The sequence below is a fragment of the Mirounga leonina genome, unplaced genomic scaffold (assembly GCF_011800145.1).
Source record: "Mirounga leonina isolate KUSES-001 unplaced genomic scaffold, KU_Mleo_1.0 Mir_150, whole genome shotgun sequence".
NCBI classification, from domain to species: domain Eukaryota; kingdom Metazoa; phylum Chordata; class Mammalia; order Carnivora; family Phocidae; genus Mirounga; species Mirounga leonina.
The window spans coordinates 24857503-24876632 of NW_023270374.1; the positions used below are offsets into that span (position 1 = coordinate 24857503).

Below are 19130 nucleotides of genomic sequence, written 5' to 3' on the forward strand. Positions count from 1 at the left end.
CGCGGGCCCGGCCGCCACCGCCTCGCCCTCCCCGGCTCCCGCCCCCTCCCCGGCCCGGCCCGGCCCGGCCCGGAACCGCCGCGGAGGCGCACGTACCTGCTGGCGCCGCGCGGGGCTCTACGGCCGCGGCCGCTGGGGCCTCCGGGGAGGGAGAGGCAAGGGCGGGAGCCGGGGAGCTCCGAGCGCCGCCGATCGAGCTCCGCCCGCGGCCGGCGAGGGCGCCCGGAGAGTTAGCGCGGGGAGGGACCGGGAGGCGGGTAGCAGGATGGGAGTCGGGCCGGCGGGGGATCGGGCTCCTGCCCCTCCCCGTCCCCGGAGGGCTTATCTGTTTCGCCGGCGCGCCAGCTCGGGGAACTGAAGCTCTGAGCCCGCGGGGCCGGGTGCAGGGGCGGGGCGCGGGGCGCGGGGGTGGATGCTGAGGGAGACCCCTCCCCCGCCGCCTGCCTCCCCCCCACCCCCAAATCCCCCGCTGGGACGTCCCTGCCGCACGGAGCCGCGTCGCTCCCTCCGCCCCCACCCCGTCCAACACGCACAGCCCCCAGGTGGGACCCGAGTCCTCTCCCAGGTCCCTAGGTCGGGACAGTCTTCCCAGGCGCGAGCGGCTCCGTGGCTCAAGGGCGCCACCTGAAGGCTAAAAGGAAGCTTCTGACGAACACCCCCCCCCCCTTTCCCGGCTCTTCTTTGTAGGACAGTGGGGTGCACGGTCCAAGGTGGGTGTTCTCTTGGGGAATTGCCAATGGCTGCACACACGGTCGCCCTCCCAGGCCCAGCCGCAGTGCCTCCTGCCCTGGGAAGCCGACCTCGGGCCCCTTCAGCTGGGCTGGCCCTTTGCCAGCATTATCGCTCTGATCTCTGGAAGTTATTTTCTTTGCGGGTCAGCCTCCCTCATCCGACTGGCCGCTCCTGGAGGCCAGGGCCGGGGTCTGATCCCCTAGAGCCCAGCGCACTGTGTGAGGGTGAGAGGTGGGTAGGCGCTCACTGTTTCCTTTACAGGGCCCAGATTAAGGTGGAATCAAGGGAGGTGCGCAGAGCACAAAAGTGTCGGTGACACTCCGTCTGTGGAGGCCCAGGACAAGCCCCGAGACAAGTTCGGTCCGAAGATCGTGGGGTTTCCACGAAGACTTGGAGGCCAGCTCACTTGCATGTCCTCAGCTAGGTCATCCCATCTCTGTGAGCCTCAGCGTTCACCTCTGTCAGTGGGATCACGAAAATGCGGGCTCTGGGGGCTTTCAGAAGACCAGCCGGGGTCGACCACCTGGAAGGATAGGCAGAAGAGGATGCCCTGTCCTGGCTCCTCAGCCACCTCATGGGAGAGGCTGACACGTCCTGCTCCAAAGGCCTGTGCAGTCCTTGTCAACCAGGATGGCCTGGAAATTGGGTGCCTTTGCCTTTGAGGCCGGAGTGGTGGAGCCCTGGGTGGGACCTCAGGGGTGGGGAGGCTTCAGTCTCTCCCTGCCTTCAGAGGCTGGCCTCTTGCGCAGGACCTTGAGGGGAAGCTAGCTGTGACCCCAGACTCCCGTGTGCCTCCTGGCACTGCCACTCCCAGCCGTGTGTCACCTGGAGCCCAGCTTCTCATCTGTGAAATGGACGTAGTAGGGGCTCTGGTGATTGGCTGAGACCTCCGTGTAAAGTGCTCCCTGCTCCCCCCCTGCGTGTGCAGTCCTGCTTCAGAGCCTTTGCCTTTGCCGTTCCTTCTTCCCAGGACACTCTTCTGCCTGATATCCCCAGGGCTCGCTCCCTTCCTTCCTTCAAGTCCTTGGTCAGATGCCCTCTTCTCGGAGACACCTTCCCAGACCATCCTTTTAAAACTAGCAGTGCCCCAACACCCTTTACTCCTTAACTCTGAATTTTTCTCCATAGCATTTATCAACTCCTGACATGAGCTTATTTATTTTTGTCACACCCACTAAAAAGTAGGTACCAAGAGGCAGAAGCTTTGCCTGTCTCCCTCCCTCCTGTATCCCCAGAGACTAGAAAAGGGGCCAACCCATAGAAGGCCCTTGATGAATATTTATTAAATGAAGAATGAAGCGGGGCGCCTGGGTGGCTCAGTCGTTAAGCGTCTGCCTTCGGCTCAGGTCGTGATCCCAGGGTCCCACATCGGGTTCCTGCTCCGCGGGGAAGCCTGCTTCTCCCCTCCTTCTCCCCCTGCTTGTGTTCCCTCTCTTGCTATGTCTCTCTCTGTCAAATAAATAAATAAAATCTTTTTAAAAAATAAAAAATAAAAATAAATAAATGAAGAATGAAGCAAATGAGCCAATATTTACTGAGCACCTGTCATATACTGGTTAACTAGATAAACTGCAGCCCTACCCTCAAGAAGCTCGTATTCTAGTGGGAGGAAAGGATGAGAAAATGTAACACTGCTTCCGTAGTAAAGGCCATAAAGCAAAAGTACGCAGTGCTGTGCCGAGCCTGCGGCAGGGTGCTGACCTAGTCCGGGAGATGGGGATGGCTCCCCTGCCCAAGCAAGGATTGGGCTGAGGTCCAAAGGATGAATAGGGGCAGCCAGATAAAGAGGGCAGGGAAAAGAGGTCTGCCCAGCAGAGGGACTGGCATGCGCAAAGGCCCTGGGAGAGAAGGAGGACGGTGTGAGGCTTGGCAGAGGTGGCTGCCTTGGAGGAACATGGGAGGAGATGAGGCTGGACTGTCGGCAAGCCAGGTGGCTGCAGAGCTCACCATGGAGTTTGTTCTTACCCACAGAGCCATGGGAGCCACTGATGCGTGTGAGTAAAGGGTTAACAAAACCTCTTCCACTTTTGCATGAGAATTTGACCTTTGGTTAACTATCTAGCTCTGTTTCCTTGGAAACAGATAACATATGTCCACTATGTTACTAGGCAACATTGCTATAATAAAAATGACCCCTGAGGAAGAGGCTGGGATGATCCATATGGTAATTGATTAGAAGCGGAGATTTCAGGGGCGCCTGGGTGGCTCAGACGGTTAAGTGGTTAAGCGGTTAAGCGTCTGACTTCAGCTCAGGTCAAGATCTCAGCGTCCTGGGATCTAGCCCTCCACTGGGCTCCCTGCTCAGCAAGGAGTCTCCTTTTTCCTCTCCCTCCCCTTCTGGCCCTCCCCCTGCTTGTGCTCTCTCTATCTCTCTCTCTCTCTCTCAGATAAATAAAATCTTTAAAAAAAAAAACTGGAGATATCAGTATGAACTCATGTTTAGCTTAATTTAGACGCAGAAGATTATATACAGAAATATTTATAGATATGTGTATGCACACAGGTTGGTATACACATGGACATTTCCTTTCTCTATCAGCTCAGAGAGCCTAGACAATGATACTGGACAGCAGCAAGCACACATGGTACCCAAACTTGGTTTCTAATACCATCCACCAACACAAGGAACCAGGGAGAAACAGCTGATTCTGGAACTGGAGCAGGACATATACAAGATGAGCGTGGAGTGCCTTAGGGTGCCAGGAAGGAAGTCCTTCAATACACTCACACACACACACACACACACACACACACACACACACAAGGATGGGGATGTGTCAAAGGACATTGGGAGCACCTGAAAGAGCTTTCAAAGGCTGGACAATTTTGGTCAAATAAAATAATATTGGATTGTAACCTAAAGTATGACAAATGAAAAAGAGGGGGAGAAAAGATAAATCTCCCATGCATAATTCCAAATATATAGGATACTCCATCCCCAAGGAGGGGGGAACATAACTCCCCAGTTCTTAAGGGTGGGCTGAGCATAGTGACCTGCAGGGAGCACAGTATGAAGAGGGAGCAACTTTACAGGAGAGATACGTAACGAACCTGACTACCTCAGCCATGTGGTCAAGGTCAACATCAACAGTCAGATTATGTTGATAGCATGTACCCTTGATAGGCTATCATGAGGATGGCACTTTACCTCTGTGGTCTTCCTCCCAAAACCCACAACCCCAGTCTAATTATGAGATAAGCATCAGACAAATCCCAATTGAGGGACATTATACAAAATGCCTGACCAGTTCTCCTCAAGACTGTCAAAGTCATCAAAAACAGGGCAAGTCTGAGAAACTGTCACAGCCAAGAGGAGCCTAAAGGGACGTGACAACTAAATGTAGCGTGGTATCCTCAGTGGGATCCTGGACAGAAAAAGGACATTAGGTAAATACTAAGGAACTCTGAATAAGTACGGGCTTTAGCTAATAATAATGTATCCATTTTGGTTCATTAATTGTAACAAATGTCCTGTACTAATGTAAGATGTTAATAATAGGGGAAACTGGGTGCCAGGTCTATGGGAACTCTCTGTACTACCTTCCCAATTTTTCTATAAATCTAGAATTGTTCTAAAAAATAATTTTTTAAAAAACAAGGATCGAGAGATTGGTAACCTACATCTGGACTGGAAGGAACAATAAATACCTGGTGGAAAATCATACTGTGGGCTTCCTGAGCACAGTGACTCATGTAACTGGGCAGGTCCAAAGATGTGGGCTCCCATGGGGCATGAAGCTTTTAAGGTAGGATGGCTCCTGCACCCACTGATGGGATCCCATTTCCTTGAACCCGTGCTTTACTCTGCTCACCGGCAGGAAGGACCCCCCACTGAGAGAAGTGCCTGGTGCTAGCATTCATTGAGGGCCATGCTAGCAGGCTAAGGTTCCTGTTGTATAGCCTTCAGACTAGGTCAACGCCAAGTGTGGCTTATGGTCATCTGTTGAGTGTGAGTGTATAGTGGAACCTGAGGAGACCCCTCGTGCACACTGCAGTGGGTGATAAGCAGGGGAGTGATGTGATCAGATTTGCATTTTGCAAACGTTCTCTCTTCGGCTGCTCCCAGGTGCAAGGGGACAAGAGAAAAAACAGAGACCATTTGGGAGGTTGTTGTGGTCATGTTGGCATGCCACAAGTCTTCAATCAATTTCCTGCTTGTGCATCTATCTGGTGATGTCTGAGTCTGTGTGTGTGAGAGAGAGCGAGCTCACGCTCTTCTAGAACATTAGAGCGTCACTTAATCCAGAATTTTCCAAGAGTAATGATGCATAACATGATTTTAGTTGTTATACAGATAAATGTGCTTTGGTTATATATTGCTGCATAACACACCACCCCAAAACTTAACAGCCTAAAAGAAAATCACCATTTATTTGCTCAGTTTGCAGTTTGGGCTGGGCTCGCCGGGGACAGCTCAGTTCTGCTCTGCACGGCGTCAGCTGGAGTGGTCCATAGTGCTGGGAATTGGCTGGAAAAGCTCAGACATGGCCATGTATGGGGACCTGGTTCTCTCTGTCAGTTGTCAGCTGGGTTTTTCTGTTTTCTTCCACGTGGTCTCTGGGTAATTAGCTTGGGCTTCCTCACACAATGATGGTCTCGAGGTGGTCACAGTTTTTATATAGCACTCAACTTTCCCCAGGATACAAAAGAAGGAGCTGTGGGAGTTTCTTAAAGCTGGGGGTTGAGGGGCGCCTGGGGGCTCAGTCAGTTAAGCATCCGACTTTTGATTTCAGCTCAGGTCATGATCTCAAGGTTGTGAGATGGAGCCCTGTGTTGGGCTCCGTGCTCATCACAGGGTCTGCTTGGGATTCTTTCTCTCCCTCTCCCTCTGACCCTCCCCCTGCTCTCTCTCTCTCTCTCTAAAATAAATAAATAAAATCTTTAAGAAAAAAAAACAAAGGCTGGGGGTTGAAACAGGCGTAGTGTCACTTCTGCTGCATTCTGTTGCTTTACTGCAGGTCACAGTTCAGTCCAGATTCAAGGGGAGGGGTCTACATAAGGGTATGAACAAGCAGAGGCCTGGGTCACTGGGGACCGGAGCAGTCTCCCACCCTCTAGCGTATATTGATATCTGTACCTATACACACACGCCTATATGTATATATGTATTTATTTTAATGTATTTTAGAAAAACATAACTAGCCCGTGAAATCAGAGATATCATGGATATTATTGCTTAGAGAGAGAAAACTATATGAGTCTCTACAAAATTGGGGCAACGTAATCTGCTGGTTTCCTCTAATATTTCCTCTCCCTCTCTTCCACTGATCAGTACCTGGCACAGTGCCCTTGAAATAAGGATTCCATTTCCCAGCCTCCCTTGCAGTTAGGTGTGACCAAGTGTAACAGTAAGCCGTTAGACTGACAGAGGAGGTGGTGTGTGGGCAAAATGTATTGAGTGTTCTTAAAGGAAGGGGATATGCTCTCCTTCTCTTCTTTTGTTATTCCTGCTGCCAGGATGCAGACCTGATGGCTGGAGCTTGTGCAGCTATGTTGGACCATGAGGTGGAAGCGCGTTAGGATGGAGGAGCAACAAAATTGAAGGAATCTGGATCCCAGATGACCATGGGACAACCAGCTTAGGATAGTTTCCCATACTTTTATTTGTGAGAGAAATAAACTCCTATGTTATATAAGCTACTATTACTTGGGATTTTCTGTCACTCAGAGGAACTATTCCTATCTAATACGATCAGTTTAAAGACAAATATAAGTAAATCAAAGTAGAAGTGGTGGGCAAAAATTGAGAAAGAGGTACGTGAATGGCTGAAGTTTGAAAAATACAGATCCAATCCACCCCCCTGTGTTCCAACTGAGAAAACTCTGGAAACAGTGTATCCAGGAGGGTGATATGAAAGAATAACCCAGGTAAGATTGAGGTTTTGCTACATGAAGGAGGATGGAGAAAGGAAAAGTGTTCCTGGAAGAGGTAACAATACTTAAACAGAGATAAAGTAATAGTAACGAGTTGTGTGTTTGACAAACACTTACATAAACTTCCCCATATGCCAGACACTATTCTAAGTGCTTTACAAATATTAGTCCACTTAATCCCTTGACCACCTTATCATATAGGTGCTATTATCCCCATTTTAAGCTGAGGAAACTGAGGCACAGAGAAGTTAATTACTTGCCCACAGTCAGTATACCACAGACCTCGGATTCAAATCCAAACCTCAGGAGGGCCTGGGTGGCTCAGTCGGTTAAGCATCCAACTCTTGGTTTCAGCTCAGGTCATGATCTCAAGGTCATGATCTTACCGTCATGAGATCAAAATCTCTGTCAAGCTTGAGGCTCAGCACAGAATCTGCTTAAGATTCTCTTCTCCCTCCCCCTCTACCCCTCTTGCCCCCCACCACCACTCTGGAGTGACCGTGCACTCTCCTTTCTCTCTAAAATAAATAAATACATAAATAAAATCTTCAAAAAAAAAAAATCCAAACTTCAACTCAGCGCCCATAACCACCATGCTGGGTCCCATCATAATTTTCAAAGCACATGTAAAATTTCTGAGTTATTGATATTATTCCCATTTTTACATTTGGAAAGATTGAGTGCCAAAGAGAAAAGAGATTGATCTACGGCCACACTGAGGGTTAGTAGAAGTGCAAGCAGAGCCAAGGACCTCTGGCTTCCAGGTTGATTCGGGGACGTCAGGCAGACCTAAAATTCTAGCACTAATTGGCCACATGCCCACTGTCCCCCACCCCGTTCACTTTCATCTGTCTCTGGGCATCCTGCTGAGTTCTGGTGTTTGGGTATGTTCACTTGTTTTATATTTACCCTCGGGTCCCAACCTCGCCCATCTGGTTTTCCTGGCGCGCTGATGCTCTTACCGAGAGGCTCTAATGTCATGGTAATGGGACATGGTTCAGGGATCAGAGGAAATGAATTGGCACGGGGTTCCCTGGATTTAAAGCACCCCCTGGGAGATAGTGGGCACATGAAGAAAGGAGGTGGGGGCTTGCTGGAGCCCCTCCCCTGTGCCACCTGTCCCCGTGCTGCACACCACTTGGGTTAGCTCCCCTGCGCCCATGACAGCTTAGTCACGTGGGGCTCATCCACCACGGGAGGGAACTGGAGCTGCCTCAGAGTCACACCCATGTCCAGCTGGGGTCCAGGACATTCTTCCCATTGCCCCATTCGGCTTCACCAGAGTTTCTACCGCCTCATCGGGGGCAGGGGCTACGCTTGCCTGACCTAGGATGTAGGACTGTGTACTGGGTACCTGGCCGAGGACAGGTATGTGTAGGACACCTGTGTACCACGGGGCTAGCGCACCGTGTACAGGACGCTCACGTGCAGCACAGGTGGGCTCAGAAAGAGGTGCATGGGACTCGTGTGTACGGGGCACGCGAGGATAGGACGTGTTGTAGGTTAGGTTCCCCCAGAAGTAGACGTGAGATAAGAATTTGAGGGCAAGTGGCTTTTTCAGGAGGTGGTCCCAGGAAGCACAGTAGAGGAGTGGGAAGGCGAAGCCGAAAAGGGAAGGCCTCCCACACACTGCAGGTGCATCGACGAGCATGTGACTGCTGTGGGCACCTGGGCCCCATCCTGCTGGATTCCTGAGAGCCAAGGGAAGGGAGGTATTCATTCACCCACTGGCCCCTGTTTGTCATTGGTGAGGGTTGCTCCCATGCTCCAGCCTGTCCTCTGCATAGGTCAAGCATGTTTCCTAAGCAGAGAGTCAGATGTGCTTTGCAGTAGGAGGCCTGGACACATATGGAGAAGGTGGGTGTTGAGGGGCTATGGATGGGGCTCTCGCAGCATTCGCTACAGGATACAGGGGTACGGGGCATGTGCTCAGGACCTACAAGTGCAGAGATGCAGGGCAGGGGAGCAGACAAGTGATTGGATTACTGGCCTTGTTGGTCTGGGCTGAAGGGGGGACCTGCTGGAAGGGGATAAGCAGCCACAGAAGGAGAGGTGGTGTTGGGCCCCCCCATGCCAGCTGGACTCCATCTTCGTGCCCTTGGTGTGTTAGTGTGTGCTTGCATGGTGGGACGGGAGGCTGGGAGGGCTCGAGGCTGTCACAATGCGGAGGCTTCTCTCTGCTAAACTTCCACCTCACTTGTATTTTGAGAAGTGGGGATGAGGGCAAAGGTGCCCAGGGTACAAGAAGGGACAGCACCAAAGGCTGGGTAGGACCCTAGACTAGGAGTCAGACATGGAGGCAGAACTAAATGACATCTCTGAGCCCACTTGCCCCATCCAAGAGATGGGAATAACTCTGCCCATGTGCCTCAGGGCAGGTCACCTACCATTCTCACCTCCTGGGTTCCCTCTCTGCCCAGTAAACATCACGGACATCCTGTCTCTGCTGTGGACTTCACAGAGTTGTTGTGAGGAACAGATCAGGTCATGAACAAGAAAACATGTGGGAGAAAATAAAATATATGGGGGGGGGTGGATTACAGAAAGGACCTGAGTGGGGAAAATCAAGGAGCCTGGCTTCTGCTGCTGGCTCTGCTGCTATATTTTTAGGACATTGGCTTGACACCTATAATAGAGACCCAAAACAATAGTGTTTTCAATAAAACAGAACTTATTTCTCCCTCACGTTAAAGTATACTTGGCAGTTAAGGCTGGCATGGTGGCTTCACCAATTACAAGAGATCCAGGTTCCTTCTATCTTCTTGCTCTGCCATCTTCCCCCTTATGGCCCAAGATGGCTGCTCCACCTCCAGCCCTTCTGTCTACGTTCCAATCAGCAGAAGGAGGACAAGGGGAGGGGGCAGGAACCCTTCTCCTTCCTTTTAAAGGCACAACCCAGAAAGTGGTCGCATCACTTCCATTCATATCCCATCAGCCAGGATTTAATCACATGGCCACACCTACCTGCAAGGGAGTCTGGGAATGTAGTCTTTCGCCATGTGTGAAAGGGCAAAGAGATATTGAGGGACAACCTACAATTTTTTCCACAGTTGCTGACTTGTGTGGGCAATTCACATCTACAGTGGAGCCATAGTTTCTTCGTTTGCAAATTCATTCATTCATTATAATATAATACAATATAATATAACGTAATATATATAATATATAATATATAATATATTTCTATATAAAATAATAATATACAATAATATAATATATAATTATTTAATATATACATTATATATTATATAGTATATTTTGGCATATATATTATATAATATGACACATAGATATCATATGTTTTAGCATATATATTATATAATATAACATATATTATATATATATATATGCCATGCTTGTAGTATAAAGAACCACTTGATTGCTAATGGATCCTCTCACTAGCTGGACCATAGGCCCCCGAGGTCTGGTGTGAGGTCTGTCTTGCTCACCGCTCTATACCCGCAGCTTCCAGTGCAGGGACCAACACGCAGAAGCCATGTTATTAGCTGCCCATGGATGATGAATGGATGGCCCTTCTGGCTTTTGTATTTGGTGAGGACATCTTTCCTCACTCAAGGGTTTAAGTGTTTCCCTTTTCAGGACTCCTGGCTCCACCACCCCTTATCCCTGTGTGCCAAGCCTTGCGGAGCCTGTGAAGTATAAAATGTGCTGTGAGCCAGAATCTTGAGAGTGGGATTAAAAATAAATGAAAGGGCATCAAAACAAGTCAACCACAAGCAATGGCTTTCCAGGGTAATTCCAGGGTAATTAGGCATCAGTGGTAGATGCAAGGACAGAGCGCAGACTCGAACTGCCAAGCGTTCCTATCAACACCACTACTGTGTCAGGCAGAGAATGCACTGGGCCTGGCTTGAGCCCTTCCATGACCCTCCACTCCTGGGGGACATCAAGCAAGACCGTCCCGGTCAGGGACAGGTCAGGGAGGACAGGTTCTAGTTCTAGCCCTGAGGCTCACATGCTGGATGGATCCTAGGAAGATCCATGCCCCTTTGAGCCTCAGTCTCCTCATCCATGAAAGAGGTTAATAATAGGATCTATCTATTATCAACTATCAAGCACGGAAAACAAGGGTACCCACTTCATGGGCAGAAGTTCACAGCACGCTTAGCATCTCTGCAATTTTTTCACAGTGTGCCAGGCTCAAAGAAATACCAGAGGGTTGGGGCGCCTGGGTGGCTCAGTCAGTTAAGCGTCTGCCTTCAATTCAGGTCATGATCCGGGGTCCTGGGATGGAGCCCCGTGTCAGGCTCCTGGCTCAGCAGGGAGCCTGCTTCTCCCTTTCCCTCTGCCCCTCCGTTCTGCTTGTTCTCTCCCTTTCTCTCTCTCTCTGTCAAATAAATGAATAAAATCTTTAAAAAAAAAAAAAAAGAAAGAAATACCAGAGGGTTGTTCATTAAGCAGTTAGGTTCAAACAACTTAATAGTAGTTTGCCCAGTACCCAGCAGATATCACTGTACCTCCCTCAAAATTGTAAAATATTTTGCAGTGTCTCTGTGAGTTTTCTGCAGGGCCTCGGGGGTGCCGGGGCACATGGTTTGGGAACTGCAGCCCTAAGGTTTTGAGGCTGAAATGGGGTTATGTGTGTCGGGGGCTTAGCATGATGCCTGGTCTAGAGTAGATCAATAAATGTTGGTGGTCCTAAATTATCCTTCAACTGTCATTCAGAAATCAGCATCTTTCTCGTTTTTCTGCATCTCCCGCCAATGCCATGGCAATTCCTTCTGCCTCGGGCTCCTGCCACCTCCTGGTTTCTGCTTGCCACCTTCCCCCTGGGCCCCTCTGCACCCAAGGCCCCTCCTCACCGAACTTCCTTCCTGGTCTAGAATTGGGGCTCCCACTTCTCCACTCCTCCCTGACTCCACACGCTTGGCAGGATCTCTTTGCTGGCAGAGTGGGCGTCCCTGCCTCGTCACTTTGGGCCGGGCTACGTGATTCTCTCTGTCCAGTGGTACCCGGCAAAGTGGTAGCGCGGTAGTCTTGAGTCTCGGCCGTAAGAGACATTGCAGGGTTCCACTTGCTCTCCCATCCTTTGCCATTGGCAAGAGAAAAACCCGCTTAGTTATTCCAGTGGCCCACGGAGCAGGCTCAGAGCTGCACCCCTGCAGACCATCCCAGTCAAGAGCAAAAAGAAGTGATTGTTGTTGGAAGGTATGGCGTTTTGGAGAGCTGTGTCACACAGTGTTCCGTGACAATCTGACCTCTCCATCAGTGGCAAATTCCCCTTCTCTGAGAGAAGACCTGATTGAATCATTTGGTCACCACGCAGGACCCAGCTTCTCTCACACCGTTTCATACCCGCAAACTGTCCTGTCCTGTCCTATCTGCAGACAGCTGCCTCGGGCTGGGGCACCCACCTCTGACCCAGACAATTGCCCTCTAATTACAGGGTCATGGGACACACAGCCTGGCGACTTGCCTGGAAGAAATCATTTCTGGCCCCTGTGGTTAGGAGGTAATGTGAATGTGGCAGACAAGAGTTTCTCAGACCCTCTCTGGTTCTAAAGAATGACCACGGAACTAGGAAAAATTGCACCTAAAATTTTCTCTGCGTGTGGCAGAATGCATCTCAGGCTGTAAACCCCAGGGCACAAGAAAGGTAACATTTTTTTTTTAAGATTTTATTTATTTATTTGACAGAGAGAGACACAGCGAGAGAGGGAACACAAGCAGGGGGAGTGGGAGAGGGAGAAGCAGGCTTCCCACGGAGCGGGGAGCCCGATGTGGGACTCGATCCCAGGACCCTGGGATCATGACCTGGGCCGAAGGCAGACGCTGAACGACTGAGCCACCCAGGTGCCCCGAAAGGTAACATTTCTTACAACTCAGTTTGGTAACTATTTTGAGTCTCATTCTACCTAAGATGGAAAAGATGAGGCCCAAGTTCACATAGAAAGTTTGGTAGAGCTGGGGGTTAGATCGCAGGTGTCCTGGCTTCCTGTAGGGACCCCTTTTCTTGCCTGGTGGATCACAGGCTTGCCAGGAGCCCCAGGTCCCACCTCCAAGACAGTGGAGGCCCCCCCACATCATTCAGGCTGTGCCTCCTCACTCCACTGAGTGCCTGCTGGGGAGAATTCTGCACGGCACTTTCCTCCCGCTGAGTCCCAGTCTGCCTCCCTAGGTCCTGTACCCACCACCCTAGCTCTGAATCCAGGACTACTCTAAAGGTACACTCTTTTTTTCTTTAATTTATAAACATTTACTTTCATTTTTACTCCTATGAATTTGATTTAGTTCTTTTTTGAATCTGCCTTTTTTAGTAATCTTTTCTGTTTTTTATTCCTTTTTGTAAAGAATTTAATTCTTTCCAAAATACTTTGTTGTTATCTTCATCTGAAGTTGTTGGGAGAAGAGGGGCCTAACCCTGCTGTTGACGGTGTTTGCTGACTCTCACTTATGGTGGCTGGTTCCCTTGTAATTCTGAATTCTGAATTCCTCTGTAGGGGAGCTTTGTCTCTGGGCAGCTTGGGCAGCCTGGGTTGAGAGCAAGTCCCTCCAAAATGGGTTGAGTTGGTTTTACTGGTCCCCTCAGCTCTTTGTCTGGGATTACAGTGTTAATTCTTAGTTTGGGGTTCCTAGTTCATGTGGCTAGAATAAATTATTTTAAACCCCATGTGAGAATATACCTTATTTATTTCCATCATAATATTAATTTGATTATTGTTTGTTTCCAACCACTCCAATGTCCTCCAGAAAAGTGGGACCTATGTCTCTCTGATTTGGGGTCGTATCCCCAGTGCCTAGAGCAGAACTTGGTACATGGTAGACACTCAATAAGTGTTAACTCAAAGAAACAACTAAAAAATACCCACTTGATAGTGTGTTGTGAAGAATAAATGGTGTGTCCGTAAGCCTGTGTTTGCCCAATTAAAAATGAGGTTTTATTGTCTCACATAACAGGCCGATCTGTTGGTGATGCTGTGACTCAATGGTTTCTAATATCTCTGCAATTTTTTTGGCCTTTGTCTTAGGGTAGCAAGATGATTACTGTAGCTCCAGGCATCACGTCCACATTCCAGGCCAAAGGAAGGAGAAGAAAGTTGGAGTTTAGGGGGAGCTTCATTGACATTTTTCCTTTTATCAGGAAGGTAAGTTTCCCTAGAAATCTAACAGCAAATTTCTGCTTTGATCTCCTTTTCTATAAATGGGTCACAAGGACACCCCAGAAGCTAGGGGACCTGGAAAGTGACTCTTCGGAGAGGTGAGGAAGGAGGGAGGGGATTAGGGACACAGATGCAGTATCTGCCCCAAATGGGGTCCTACCTATGTAAAGCACTTGGAGAAAACTAAGCCTTCAGAAAGGGACACCTATTCTCATAATTATTAATTCATAATTCATAATATATTGATAATTATTATCATTGAAAGCTTTACAGTCACTATGATCCTGTTGGCATCAGACTTTGGACTCTGGAACCACTGGGTACTGAAGTGCCCATACCCCAGTGGTCTCCCTCCCTCCCTCCTTATTCTGTTCAGAGCACTGAAGCCCTTTAAAAAAAAAAAAACAACCAACTACATTTGTCCGACGTAAGCCACGTCCTGCTCTCATTAACTCCATCCTCAGTGACTTAGCCTCAGTGACTTAGCCAGAAGCAGGTAGGAGAGACTGTACAAATCAAAGATCCCTTGGGCCCATCAACAGGTCAGCGTCAACTTTTCCTCCAAGGACGCTGCGATGAAAACAGAAGAGCCAACCCCAAGTCTTGGGCAGACCCTGGAGTGGCTGCGAAAGGAGCTGGTAAGGCTTTGCATTTCTTTTCACCGGATGACTCCACCCCATATCTTCTCAGGTTCCCTGGGACCCCCTCGCAGGAGCCCCCCGGCTGGGGCAGAGGCTGCAGTTAGGGTGTAGGTCCTGTGGGCCACCCTCCCACCCCCGATACCTGCCATAAAGCACACAAGCGCTGTCTCAGGTGCCTGGATAAGTAGGTCGTGGCCTACATAGGAGGAGGCTCTGGGTGCAGTGCCGGCCAGACTGGTCTTAGAATTACACCGAGTCCTGGGAGTGCGCCCAGCTCTGTACTGTGCTCTGAACAGAATAAGGAGGGAGGGAGGGAGGGTTTCCTCACCATACAATGGGGATGATAATAATACCGACAGTGCAGGGGTTATTGTACTAGCTTGGGAAGGAAACAGGTGTAATCCACTTCGTGTCTGCTTGGCTGTCACCACCGTTGTCCAGCACACCCACTGTCCTGGCCCAGACCCTCTAGAAAGCAGAAGCCCACACAAGGATTGGGGTCCTAACGATTTATTTGGAGATGCAGCTCAGAGCGGTGAGAGTGAAGGAAACAGGGAGCGGCGGCAAAGGGCGATGCTCTGTGAGATGACGCCCCTTGTCACCAAGCAGGCCACCACTTTGCAAGGGACCTTAAGAGGCCCAGCGCTCTCTCAGCAGCTGGTTTTCCTGGCCACAGGTTTCTCTGCAGGAGGGCAAGGGGAGCTGCACCCCGGGGAGAGAGAAGAAAAGGAACTCGGCCTGCCCAGCTCACTGCCGTCTCCTGTTTGCTGTGGTAAAGATCCACCCCAGAGGCATTAACTCTCCTGAATTTATGGATTATGTTACTTGGTCCCTTGGGGGCTGCTCAAGAAGCCAGGCCTTATGCCCCTCTTTGTGCTGTTTTCTCCAAGTCCAAAAATTGAGGGATGCCCCCAAAGTGCATGGGGACACCAGGCAAGAAAGAGAAAGAAGTGGTTCAGGGAACCTCAAAAAGCACCCAAGGTTTGGATCCCAATAGGCCAGCTTCTCAGTCAGGGGAGAGACACATGGGATTATCCAAAAATGACCTTTCTGGGTTGCCAGGTAACAGACCAGCTGGAACCCAATCCTGTCCTCACCCTAGTGGGTAGGGCTGACCCAGTAGGGCCTCTCATGGGACCAGGGGACTCCAGCAGCAGGAGGGGCAGCTTCTCATAGTCCACAGGGATCCAGAGGCTGGGCAGGGGCCTTCCCTATGCTCCCCTAAACACTGGGCTCCCACACTGAGTCTGCTTGGTGCCTAAACCCAAAAGGCCAATATCCACCTAATAAGGTAACTCTCTCTCACCACATAAAGAGGGAAAACAAGGCAGGGCTGGGGGAAGCCCACCTGGGGCACAGCCTCCCAGGCCCAAGCACCTCCCGCCACATGATGCCAAGAGACGGGAGCCAGGAGTCTCCACTTACGGATGCCAGACTTGTAACTTTCCCAGGCGAGGCTGTTTTATCCTCGATCACATGGAATTTACATGACTCCAAAAGGACACCTAAGCTCAGCCAAGAGGCTCCATTTGACGGTCAGGGAAGGATCAGTCCTGGACAGTGACTTCATGCAGCAGAAGGAACAAATCGGTAACATGACTACTATGGACAATAGTCTGGTGCTGTCCCCTCCCTTTATGGCCCTTGTGTGATGAGGATCATGGAAGCCCCAAAGATCTGGTGGGATCTAAAAGAGGGGAGAGAACTGCTGCCATCTTGTGACAAGGCAAACCAGCCTGATGACTAAGGGGCACTCAGAGGCAGGAAAGAGCTTTCAGTGCGGAACTTGAGCAAACTGAGCCCAGAGCACGCCTTATCACCGCAGGACCTCTTGCCCCTGAGATGGGACACCTCCCTCCTGTGGAAGCCAGTTTGCTCAGGACTCCTGGCCCTCGACTCCAAGGGCATGGAGCTTCCCACCTCCCTTACCACCGCTTGCCCGCTGGGTGCCTCACTGCATTCTCGAGAGCATGGGCCCAGAGCAGCGCTAAAGGTTGAATGATAAAAACGTGGGGGAGGACAACCCTAAAATTGAGAAAACACAGACTTAATGTTTTCCCAAGACTTTGGGAAACAAATTGTCACACTGTATGATCCCTGCTACCGCTCGCACTGCAGCCTGGGGAGCCCCAGTGTTCTCAGGAGGTGGTTCTCCCTCCTTCGGTCTACTCTCTTGGAAGGAAGCTACTGCTGGAGTGCAGGAGATGGGCTTAATCTTCACACTGTGAAAGAATTAGTTTGTCATGAAATAAAAGGCTATTCCAGTGGAGAAATAATGTTAATAATTATCTCTTGGAGAGACAGACAGATGGGAGGGATACTGTTCCCAGTGACGCCTCTGGGGGAGCAGACTGAGCTGCGGGCAGGGGTGGGATGAGATGCGCCTGGGTGGCTCAGTTGGTTAAGCGACTGCTTAGTGATCCTGGAGTCCCAGGATCGAGTCCCGCATTGGGCTCCCTGCTCGGCAGGGAGTCTGCTTCTCCCTCTGACCCCCCTCCCTCTCATGCTCTCTAACATTCTCTCTCTCTCAATAAATAAAAAAAAAATCTAAAAAAAAAAAAAAAAAAAAGAACAATAGTAAACTCCTTAACGGTAGAAAACTGCTGGGTTCTCCTATCTGCTTCTGCATGCAATCAGATACCATATCATGCATCACGTAGCTTCTGGAAAACTCCACTGTAGGCTCATAAGAGGATGAAAGGGCAGGCAATATCTTAGTATTGTAATGAAAGTCGTTTTGACCTTCTGAACCCCTGAAAGGGTTTCTGGGATCCAAGGGTTCCCTGGACCTTACGTTGAGGATCACTGTTCCAAAGGGCTCCTGCCTGCCTATAGGGTGCACGCCACTTTGTTTTAATATGAAGTCACTTTCACCTTAATACCTATAAAGTGATTTGTTTGTTGCAGTGAGGATTAAAGCATACAGTGGGGGTGTAAATAAGAATAACATTTGATAATGATGATGATGATGAAGATGATCACAGAGCTTGGTAGTTGAGCATCTCGTATTTTAAAGATTTATTTATTTATTTGAGAGAGAGAGCATGAGTATGGGGGCAGAGGGAGAGGGAGAGAGTCTCAAGCAGACTCCCTGCTGAGCGCAGAGCAGGATGCAGGGCTCAATCCCATGACCCTGAGATCATGACCTGAGCCCAAATTAAGAGTCCGAGGCCCAACTTACTGAGCCACCCAGGCGCCCCAAGCATCTCGTATTTTAGAGCACGGGCTAACTCATTCAGTCCTCCTAAGGGCCTTGAAAGGTAAGTAATTTGCTTTCTACTTTGCAGATGAAGAAACTGAGGCTTGGGTGGACACGGCTCCTGCGAGGCTGTGGGTTTGTCTCCAATGAGACAGTGATGTGGGAATAAGCTTTCTGGGGAACGCCCAGCCCCCTCACACTGATTCTCTCTCCCAGGCTGAGATGCAAGTTCAAGACCAGAGACTCCTGCTCACACTGAGGCATCTTCACAGTGTCCTGCAGGAGCTGCGCACTGAGAGTGCCCCCTGGGAGGACGCCAGGTCCAGCGGAGGGACGTCCCCCCGCAGAGCTCGAGCAGGCTCGGAAAGCAGGGGCCGCCCCCCCATCTCCTCCCAGGGGCTCGCCCAGCTCCTCCAAGGGACAGACAGCAGACGAAGCTCCCTCCCTTAACTGGTCAGGCCTGACCCTGGTGCTTGAACCCTCCCACCACCTGTCCAAACTTTGTGATGTTGCTGGGGGAGAGCACTACAATGGGAGTCAGGGAGCCAGGGCTCTGGGTTCTTCTCTGCCCTCATCCTCGGCGTGTCCCTAAACCCGTCACTCGACTCTTTTTCTGCTGTTCCTCAGGGGTTTTGGTGAGGCACAAATAAGATATCAGATGCGGACATACTTCTTAAACACGCCTCTGGCCAGCTCATGACAGCAATCCTGCCCTCCGGCATTTCCCCCCAAGGGGATCATCAGAACAAAGAACTCAGTGTGCGCCCAGGATGTCTCGCGTTGCTATGGTGAAAAACAGAGCCCCCGCCCCGCTCATAGTGACTCAGCCATTGTTTCCTGGCTTCCCGGCACACCGGCCCTTCCCTCTGTCTGAAAGCCATAGGGCACCACTCTGGCCCGAGGGATGGCCATGTGACCAGGCCTGGCCAATAATAACTCACGATCACCCTAACAACATGACTGGCCAACCGGGGACCACGGGACTCAACAGAGCAGCCAATCACAGCCCTTCTCTGGGATCCCTCTCTGGATGGTCTTGCCGCTGGAGTTGCAAAGCGGGGGACGGCCAAGGGCCACGTGTCGTGCCGGGTGAAGGACACCTGAGCGCAGTAGGAAAGAAAGAGAGGTGGAGGGAGGGCCACAGAGCTGGGCAGAGAGGAAGGTGCCAGCTCCTTTTAGTCCCTGGTTTCAGGCCCTAGTTTTGTGAGTTACTCCTGCATTCTTTCCATGACAGAAACCAGTAAATCCCACCACCACCCTCCTCCACCACACACACCAATTTGGTTTTGCCTAAGCTGACTTGAGGAGGGTTTCCCTCCAGGTCAACCGACACGATCCTGAGGAACACAATCCAGATATTTCAAGAAGCAAAGAGAAATGCTGAAAAAGAAGGCACTTCGCTCACTCAGGGTTGGCAACAGCCCCGCGGCCGCAGACCAAGGTCTATGATGTGGCAGAACGCTCAGTTGTATGGGGTGCTGGCCTCATCACTTTGACAGATTATATCTGCCTATAAGAAAGACTTTAAATAAGACAGCAGAAAATTTAAAAGGTCTCATGTTA

The 19130-nt window shown here is 50.4% G+C and overlaps 1 protein-coding gene across 1 annotated transcript; it reads left to right on the top strand.

Moving 5' to 3' along the window:
- The first annotated feature begins 13604 nt into the window (after positions 1-13604).
- On the top strand, positions 13605-19130 carry CUNH20orf202 (chromosome unknown C20orf202 homolog). The gene is made up of 3 exons (XM_035005622.1): positions 13605-13712; positions 14270-14365; positions 17784-19130. Exons 1-3 carry the CDS (start codon positions 13605-13607, stop codon positions 18015-18017), a joined length of 438 nt encoding a protein of 145 aa, XP_034861513.1. The 3' UTR covers positions 18018-19130.